Source organism: Rousettus aegyptiacus, unplaced genomic scaffold, assembly GCF_014176215.1.
Source record: "Rousettus aegyptiacus isolate mRouAeg1 unplaced genomic scaffold, mRouAeg1.p scaffold_m13_p_6, whole genome shotgun sequence".
NCBI classification, from domain to species: Eukaryota; Metazoa; Chordata; class Mammalia; order Chiroptera; family Pteropodidae; genus Rousettus; species Rousettus aegyptiacus.
The window spans coordinates 64,556,584-64,566,406 of NW_023416309.1; the positions used below are offsets into that span (position 1 = coordinate 64,556,584).

General features: G+C 54.2%; 1 protein-coding gene across 7 annotated transcripts in view; it reads left to right on the forward strand.

Moving 5' to 3' along the window:
• The window catches only part of RAI1 (retinoic acid induced 1), a 116,968-nt gene extending 107,491 nt beyond the window's left edge, over positions 1-9,477 (forward strand). For 5 of the 7 annotated variants that reach the window (XM_036223436.1, XM_016145224.2, XM_016145227.2 and 2 more), the window contains 3 exons: positions 2,925-3,018; positions 7,482-7,531; positions 7,933-9,477. In XM_036223436.1, the coding sequence (XP_036079329.1) occupies positions 2,925-3,018; positions 7,482-7,531; positions 7,933-7,950 (162 nt within the window). In that variant the 3' untranslated portion in view covers positions 7,951-9,477. Of the gene's footprint in view, positions 1-2,924; positions 3,019-7,481; positions 7,532-7,932 lie in introns of those variants that run through there. The other 2 variants (XM_016145225.2, XR_004951517.1) reach the window with 2 other exon arrangements.
• The last annotated feature ends 346 nt before the right edge of the window (positions 9,478-9,823 follow it).

Below are 9,823 nucleotides of genomic sequence, written 5' to 3' on the forward strand. Positions count from 1 at the left end.
AGATGCCCCACCCATTGACCTCCAGCCTGACTGAGGAAACCCAGCCCCAACAGGACTTCTGCTACTTCCCTAAACCCCCTCCAGCCCATAGGCCCTGGAGCTCTCCCTTCCCTTCTCAATTATTATTTACCTCCCTTATGCTATCTCTACTTTTCTCTCTGTCACCACCACCTTCCCAACCATCCTGAAATAAGTTCAAGTCTCTCAAATCATTGAAAATTTAATACTAATCCTCAGATCCCCAGCCCCAGCTTGCTGCCTGCCCCACCTACTCCCACTCCCACTGTTCATAGCCTGGCTCCTGAAAGCATCCATGACTCTGTGTGTTTGCCCGGCTCTCAGCAAGCCCTCCCTCCCCTGACATGCACACCCCATCAACAGCATCTTCCTGCCTCACTCAAGGCAGCTCAGGCATGATCTGAAGGACTTCCCTGCCAGAGAGATGGTTCTGGGCCTTGCCCAGGGGGCTGGCAGCCAGGGTATGAGGCTCCGAAGGGCTTGTTAAAGCTGAACCCCTGCTGGAGGAGCAGACCATGCCCACAGAACACTCTCGAGAGGTGGGGCTTTCCGGGGTCACCATTTGCCCGCCCCTCTCTGATAGCCCAGGCCTTCTAGGGCTGTCCATCCCCTTCTCCTTGAACCCAGCCCTATTTGACCCCTTCCTGCCTCAGCAGCTCAATGGCAGACCCTGGTTCGAAGGTGGGTTCTGTGACCCCAGGCAAGCCACTTCCCTTTGTGAGCTTCAGAGTGCCAAACCCAATTAGCAGAGTTTGGGGGCCAAACAGGTGGTCTGCCCTCCCCAAGTGCATCCAAGTTCTCAGCCCCTACCCCATCAGGCTTGGTGCTTTGGTCTCACTTTTGGTCTCTGGAGGAACAACTACAGGCCCCTAGAGATGCCCCTCTTTCTTCTGTGTCCCTTCCTGGGAACCCCACACATAACCTGTTTCTGATCCCTGCCATGCCCACCTCCTGGGACCTCAGTTTCCCAGTCTGTTCAGAGTCTAGCCCTCACCCAGAACTACTGTGGACCCCTTCTCCTCCTGTCCAGGTGAGGCCTGGCCATAGATGCTGACAATATGGGCATTTAGCTGTGATGGGATGATGTTAGCCAGTAGCATCTGCTGAGGCCTCAGTTTGGGCCCCTCTGCCAGCCTGGAATCTTTAGGCAGGTTCACAAGCTGCACCCCTTCTTGGGGTATTGTGGTTAGAGCATGAGTGCTGGGTTCAGAAGGGCCCAAGGTATCTGTCTCTTTGTACCTTTGTTTCTTCGTCTAAAACATCTGCTTCAAGGGCTGTTGGGGGCCTTAGTGCAGGAGAGGTAGTGAGGAGCCCCTCTAGCTGTCACCCTTTAACCATTTGAACACCCAAGGGCTGCTTGTGGACAGGATGGGCCTAGTCTGGGACCTCCACGCCTGCTTCCTCTCCCCTTTTTGGGCCAAAAATTGGGATATTAGGCCCCAGAGCCCCAAGGAGTCTCAGCCCTGACAAGAGTCAACTGCATGTCCAGAGGCATTGTGCGAAAACCTGATGTTCCAGAATATACCCCAGCACCCCACCTTTCACCTCCCCATTCCCAGCTTGGTGACAGCAGGAAGATCCCCAGAATTTCTCAGGCTAGGCCTAAGAAGGCAGGGAGAAGACCTATTCATCCCTGGCCCGTATCAGTGGCTGGGGGTGGGGTCTCCTGCAGTCCTGGGGCCTAGAATGGAGCCCACGCCTGCTCTGAGCAGTATGTAGTAGTATTTGCCAGGCCTTGCTCCAGCCAGGATGCCGAACTCAAAGCTCAGCCCAGAGATTCATGAGCTGTGTGCCCTCAAGTTACTTAGCCTCTCTGAGCTCTCATTGGAAACCTGGGTAAAATAATACCAATGTCAGAAGGTTGTTATAAGGAGGTGGCTTCCAAGCATAGTAGCACATCATAAAACTATAGTTGTTTCAGTGGCTTAGCATTTGAGTATGGGCCTGCCACCCTCTCTACTTCCCTCCTGCACCTCACTCCCCAGCGCCTACAGTGAGGGCTATGGTCTGGCGTCTGTATGATCTGAGGCCCGACCTGTCCCTCCTCAGACCTCAAATTTTGCCTCACTCTTCCAAGGGCCTTCCTGGCCTTGTCACCTGGTCCTGGCCATATTTCTCTCCAGGCAGCCTGGGCAGGCATAGGGCAGCCCCCAACCCAGCAGGCCACATTTTCGAGACCCAGAGTGGGCCGGCCACCATGCTGGATGGCATAGATTTACATTAACTCAGCATCTCAGGATTGGCTATGTCATCTCACTGGTCCTAGGGAGGGTGAATGGCCCGTTCTCAAGTGGCCTATCAGATTCTGGGCTCAGTGCTTGTTCTGCTGCCAGAAGAGGTAGGAAACAATGCTTACTTTACTCTCCTGGGGGAGTGCCTCAGTTTCACTGTCTGTGAAGTGGGGCTTATGAAAGTTACCTGCCTCTAAGGGCTATTGGGAGGAGTCAGTAGGCGAGGACACATTCTGCATGCAGAAGCCCTACCAACACTGGCTGGTAGCCATGATCATAATGGTGACTGGCACCAGGAGTTCTTGTCATCCATTGGGCACACAAAGTCTCATTTAATATTCATGACCACCCTGTAAGGGAAGCATCATCCCATTGTGCAGCTGAGGCGTAGAGGGTTTGAGTGGCTCGGCTGAAGATTTGAACCCAGGTCTTTGTGAAGCCAAGGCCCATATGTTTATCCACAAGTAGTCATTACACCCCCCTTCCACAAAAGGGTCCCCCGCTGCTGCCTGGGGGTTGCCATAGAATCAATCCTGTAGGCACTTGCACCCCATTCTGAGCCTCCTTCTGATTTTCATTGGAAGGAGGTGGGGACTGTGGGGGGCCCTGTCTGTAAAGCCCACCTGCCCGACCCCTCAGTAGCAGACTCACCTGTCTTCCCTCTCTCCTCACCAGACTTGTTCCAGCTGCCAAGAAGCTGGGGCCACCATCGGGTGCTGCCACAAAGGATGCATCCACACCTACCATTACCCGTGTGCCAGCGATGCGGGTAAGAGTCAGCCTGAGGGCACAGGAAGGCCCTCCGGGGGCATCCTGGGCATAGCTCCTTGAACCCAGCCAGCCCTCTTGGACCCCCTGGCTCCTCTCCTCTCCTGCCCCAGTAATCCTTTATCTCTTCATCTCTACTGGGACCTATGCTGAGCAATGCTAGGGACATGGAGATGAGTCCGTCCCCAGCCACCTGCTTGAGGAATGCTCAGAGGCATAAATTACAAGATGGAGAGCTGTTTGAAAAGCTGTCATTGTCAAGGGGTGGAGAAGATTTTGGGTCTCAGAGAGGAAGAGGTACTGGGGCTGGGGCTTTGAAGGCTAAGTAGGAGTTCCCCGGGCAGAGAAAAGGGGAAAGGATATACTTCAACAACAAAACCGAATGAGATGGGAGGCAATGAAGCTTGAAAATAGGCTGTGGCCAAATCATCTCCTACTGGCTGCAGGGAATAGTTGTAGAAGGTTTTAACTCAAAGACAAACCTTTTTTCATCCAAGGAAAGAAATTGTTTATAGTGGAATTTTAGTCATTGATGAGGGCAATATTTTAGCGGGGGCTTAGAGATAGCTTTGGCCTAAATTCAAACCCTGGTGGCATTCTTAATATGTGGGCTTGGCAAGTCCATTGATGTCTCTGCACTCAGTTTCCCCATCTATAAAATGGAGATTATAATGATCTTTTCTTTCCCTGAGCTGTTTGGAGCATAGAATGAAATAACAAATACTGCCCAGCAAGTGCAGCTTCAGTCCTATTTGGGGGCCAGCCTCCATGACCTCCCCCTGTTTCCCTTACTCACTCTTCTCTGGCCTGGAGTGGCGGTGAAGTTATGACCCTGCCTCATGGAGAACCTTCCCACCACCTGGGGACCAACTGCCCCTTCTCTCTACCTGGCTCTGCTCTGGGCAGAGGCCGCTCCCTGTGCCCTGCTGCCCCCCTCAGTTCCAGGCCAGCATCAGCCCCAACCAAGCTACCCCTAGGAGCACACACAGAGTGATGACAGTTCCTTGGCAAGAGCTGAGGTGCTAGGAACCCTGCAGGGAGGGAGCTAGCCAGAGCAAGGATGTTGGGTTCTCACTGGCTCCACCCTCCCACTCTGAGCAGTATGAACTAGATTTTTATGTGGACTTCACCACTTATCAAGACACATGCTCTTACTCCCAATAATAGCTACCATGAGTTGCATCCTTTCTATAGTGATGCATGTAGCACCCACTCCGTGGCACGACATACATCGGTCCTGCACTATCTGCATGTGCATTTTTATGAACAGGCTGCCTTACCCATGGCCACACAGGGCGCATGGACAAAACCAGGGTGTGACTCCTCGTCTGTCTTGCTCCATATCCTGTGTTCTCTGTCCCCCTTCGTACTGACCAACCCCTTGAGGGGGCTCACATGGAAAATCACGGTCCTTGCGCAAAGTTATGAAGACCAGATGAGGAGAGTGTGAGCTGGGAGGGAATCCAGAAGGAGGCAAAATTTGAGCCAGACCTGGAAAGGTCAGTGGAGGTGGGCAGCAGCTGGTTAATGGTGGGATATATATACCAGCCTAGGACTGACAGAACTTTTGTTTCAAATGAAGTCTTCAAAGGAGTCTAATATAAGAGGGACCGCTATAGATTCCAGGGATTGCTACAGGAAGGGAGCCTGGAGGCTGGGAGATGAGGCACTGACACGATCAGAGCGTGTTTAAGAAAGAGCTGATGGACACTGCAGTCATCCAGGCAAGAGAGGAGGTTTGCCGGGTGCAGGTAGAGCCTGTGTCCCAGAGACTTCATTGGCACAGAATGCACAGGCCTTGGGATGAGGGATGAGGGAGAGGCGGTGTCCAACCTGATGTCCATCTTCCCCAAGTGAGGGCAGGTCCGAGGCAGGATGCCGATAGTAGCTATTGTTGCCAAGCTACTGACCCTCCCAGGCCCAACTTCATTGCTTAAATACCACGCCTTTGTTATTTCTCATGAGGGCACAGGTCACCTGGCAGACTCTGATGCGCTCGTTCATCAGCCATGAGCTGTTGGGTCGGCTGAGGCAGGATGATCTCTCGTCTCTATGTGGTCTCATCCTCCAGCAAGCCTCAGCTTGGGACCACATAGTCCCTTTTGCTGAATTCTGCTGGCCAAAGCCAAGTTCCACGTCCAGCCCAGATTCACAGGGTGGGGAATGTATACCACTTCTCCTGGATAAAAGAAGCTGCAGAACCACACTGTAAAGGACAGCAGTATAGGGAGGGAGCTCAGGGCCCTTTGGTCAATCCATCTACCACATGTGGCTGCTTCCCTTCAGGTAGGTTGCATTTGAGGCCTCTACAGACATAAGGGGAGCTGGCCTAGCTGGGCTCAGGACAGAGACTCAGCAGCCATCAACCCAAGGGGTCATCAGAGCCCCTGAAGGGACTGTGTTGGGGAATGGGCATCATCATATAACAGCTGGCAGAGGAGGAAGGGATGGAGCCCTAGGCACCCAAGGAGCAGCCACCAGAGGAGGTGGGAGAACAAGTGAGCCAGAAGGTGAGGGAGAACAGGGCTTCAGGCAGCAGAGAGTAAGGGAATAAGCTGAGCAGGCATGAGCCCTAGGCCTTTTTGTCACATCTGCCCAATGCCTGGGTCTGCCAAGTAGCGGTCCATGGGCTTCTCCAGGTGTCTGGGTCAGGCTCTTAGACCATAGGGGACCAGGGCTGCTTGCCTTAGCCCTTCCCTGCCGCCCTGGCACAATAACCCTGTCCCCATTCAACCCTGTTAAGGAGCACCACCCTGGATCTAAGCAGTGACTGAAGGACTGGCAGAAGCTGGAATACCATATCTTCCTGTCTAAACCTTTCCACACTGAGGCCCCAGGGCCACCTTGTCAGCTAGATCCCAGGTTCTCCATGTGCAGACACCAAGAGAGGGGCCAGGAACTGATAGCTCAGCTCTTCCCAATGGCTCCCCTCCCCACATCCAGTGTGGTTTCTGGAGGATTGCCGAGCAAGCTGGTTTTGGAAATGGTAACCTCCTACCCTTTGCTTCTGGCAACTCAAGTTCTTGACTTTAGGGCTTGTAGCGGAGTGGTGGGGGGGGGGGGGAGTTGTCCTGTGTGTGCTGTAGGGAAAGTCTAGGTTTCAGCACAATGCTCTTTAGAAAGTGAATTCAGCCCCAGAACTATGTCTAGCTTGCCTGAGCTCAGGGGAAGCAGGAAAACCGATGATCTACTTCTAGTTGCTGGCCTAACGTGCAGAAACTCATGGGCGACTTTCAGGTCTGAGGGCCCCCCAGCTTCTGGCAGGGGCAGACAGAAAAAAGAGGAGCCAGCCTGAGAGGCCTGGAGCCTTACCAGCCCTGTTCTCAAGGATGCAGATCTGCCCCTTCCTCCCTGCCCTGCCTGCTAGCCACCAAGCTGTCATGAGGTCACAGCACAGAGCCACTTCCTGGAGCCCAGAGGTACCACTAGTGGCCACAGTGTGGACAAGAGGACTCTTTGGCTAGCTTGAGCCTCCAGCTATTTATGGGTTTAGGGATTGTTCAGAACAATGACAGTTGAGGCATATGAGGGAAGGGAATGAGTCTAGCACTGGGCTCACTAGGGGGTGGTGGGTGGAGATTTCAGGTGAAAATACCAGGGTCTCCTGAGCTGTAGCAGGCAGGGGAGTGGAGACTGAGACATCAGTGCACCCCTGGGCTGAGGTGGGTATCAAGGACTGGCCATGCTCACCCATCCTCTCTCCTTGCCCACCGTGGGCAGTGCCCTGGGCACTCACATAGATATCTGCTGGCATTTGCTCAGAACTGAGACCTCAGTCTGCTTCCCCTATCCCCACCCTCCCCTCTGGGCCCCACAGGAACAAGTCTTACATATGCCCTCCTCATCAGTCCCCATGATGGGCACAAAGTAGATGGTGTAGTGCCCATGTTACGGATGTGGAGTCCAAGGCTCAGAGAAGTAGCCGACGCTCAAATCCAGATCCATCACTGCACCAACCAGTCTGTCAACATATGTTCACAGAATGTCCACCAGGTGTCCAGGCCCTCTTCTAGGGGATGGCCATGCACCCAGGGAAGAAGGCAAAGCTGGGCTTGGAGCTTGTCTTTCAGTGAGGTAGACACCCTGAGTGAGAAACCCATACAGGAATCACTAGGAGGCAGTGATGTGTGGCCAGGCACAATATGGCAGGGGAAGGGGGAGAGACTGGAGAGTGGGGTCTGCATAGCTAGGGAGCCAGGGAAGGCCTCCCCAGTGACAAGGAGTTCCAGGTGAGGTGAGAGTAAAGGACAGACCCCTGTACTCCTGCTGGAGTACGGATGGAGGCAGAGGGCTAGAGCAGCTGTGATGCAGTTTAGATCGTAGAGTTCAAGCAGAGTCTGACTTACTCTTTGCAAAGAACCCCTGCAGCCTAGGGCCTCATGGGCATTAGGGCCCCTCCCCTCTTTGCTCCCTGGAAAGACACCAACATATGTCCTAACCACCCAAACTTCTCTTTGGTTACAGGTTGTGTATTCATTGAAGAGAACTTTTCTTTGAAATGTCCCAAGCATAAGGTAGGTGGCCACAGGCCTTCCTTGGAAGGGGTCTAAGCTGGAGAGGGTCTCCTCCCCACTGCCCCGCTGGCTCTTGGGCCCCAGCAGGGCCCAGCCCATGAATGGGGAAGTTCTCACCCACCCCCAGGAGCTCCAGCCCCCACCTGCACACTGCCTCCATAACCGCTCCAGCCTTATTCCCGGTTAATCAGCAGGGCATCTCGGCTGGTGATAAAGACTGCTTTATAAACCTGACAGGTCCTGAAGTAGGGGGCCATTCCAGATAGGAGGCAGAGGGAGGGCAGGGTGGGTGGGAGCTAAAAGAAAGGAAAAGGGACCCCAGCCGCCCTCTCTCAGCGTGGGGTGGGGGCGGGGCCTCTTGGGGACGGGGCGGGTCTAAGGGGAATTAACCCCTTGCACAGGTCCACGATCATCAATAACGGGAGGTCGGGCGTGAACTCTTCTCCTGCAGAGGCTGCCGTTGTAACCCACCCCAACGGCTGGAGAAGCCGCCGGAGCCCGCTTGCCCGCCCGCCGCCGAAGGAGAGGGGCCGCCTGTGCAGCCCCCGGGCCTTTGAGATGCTCCCAGCGCGGGGTCTAGAGCCGATCCTTGATCCGGACCCCGGATCTTGGATCTGGCTGCCTAAGGCTGAAACGTGTGGTCCCGGGTTGGGAAGAAAACACGATCAGGAGCCGCCTGCTCCTGGAATCGGACGACATAGGGCGTTCCTGCCCTCCCCCCACCACTCACCCAGGCCAGGCTTGGAAAGGGGGAGCCCGCGGAGCAGCCAGACTCCTTGGGGCACCCAGTTTCCGGCGAGGGTGGGAGACGCCTTTAGCCTGGGGACACGTTTCTCCACTGGAAGTTCCAAGACAAGGTGGCACGCATATAATACTTGGGTGCTGCAGCCACTCCAGTCGGTTGGTATGCAGCTGGGAACCCTGAGGGTGGGGGTCCAAAATGGCCCTAGAAGTTGCAGAAGGCAGCTCCAGGCTCATTGAAGGGAGGGGAGGGGGTTATCGGCTGGTGAAGCTGAAGCCTTTCTAGAGAAGGGTAGGCAGTCTGGAAGTAGAGGATAGGGGGAGCAGGCCGGAGGCTTTGGAACAAACCATTCAGAACGCACCCAAGCGCCCTTCTCACCCAGCATTTGCCAAAACCTTGGGGTTTGGGCACAGCCAGGGAGTCTGGGGCCCAACGTGAGGGGATGGAAACTCCCTGGGTGTAGGTGGGACTGGGGCACCCCTTTGGCTTATGTTCATCCCTTTTTCAATCCCCTACCCTGGAGCCCAGTCTGGGAGCGCAAAAGGGAAGAATTCTCAACCAGAGCGCACCCCCAGCGGACGCGTGATCTTCCCTCTCTGCACGACCACCCCCATCCAGGGACCGCAGCACCTATTCAGCACGGGAGCAGAGACAGCGCTAGATTCGTGTACAAACCTGTGTACCCCTCTATATATGTTACATAGAATGTATATATGTTGGGAACATGCTCGCTTATGTGTGTCGCTGCCATGCGTCCTGCGCCCCTCAGCACGGGGCCCTAGCTGGGAAGGGAGCCACACGATGCTCTCCTTACCCTAAAAGCCACCACCGGCCCAGGCTAGTCCCTGCCAGTACGTCTGCCTGTCCGTCTTTGTCCTCGGCTCTGTCCACGCTTCTAGTCCTGAGGCAGCCCCCAGATGGGGGAACCCTAGCAACTTCCTGTACATATGACTGTAAAATGGTAAACGTGTGTATTATATCTGGCCTCGTTATATAGTGTATATATATGTATACATATACATATATATAATATATATGAAGACTGTAAATGTTAAGACTAGTGTTCTTATTAGTATATTGCTTCACACTGAAGATTGTGTGTATTGAGCTGTTTCTAAAAGATGTTTATTTTCCTTAAGAGTAAAAAACAGTCATTGCATTCAGAGAAAAAAAAGTCAATAAAGATACAGCGATTGTTTTGGAAGTCTGCAGCCCGTGGATTCTGACCAGATTCCGCTGGGAGAGGGGCCAGGCTTCAGGTGGGGGATGGAAATGGAGGGCAGGGGGCACAAATGGGGAGTCAAGGATTCTGGCAGTTTCTGTGGGAACAGGAAACAAGCCCCTGATCCAGAATCCACCCCCACCCCATGCAGCCGCAGGTCCTGACAAGGGTGGAAGGCTTTCTTAAGTGTGAGATAGATGACTAGGGGGGTCGGAAAGGTGCGATTGACACTCCATACAGGGATACCATGTTGTAGCTCCTCTTGTCAACAAATCCTTAAGGACACTTGAGTTGGGCACCATGTTGCCCTGGGAGCTGGTGGAGGTGG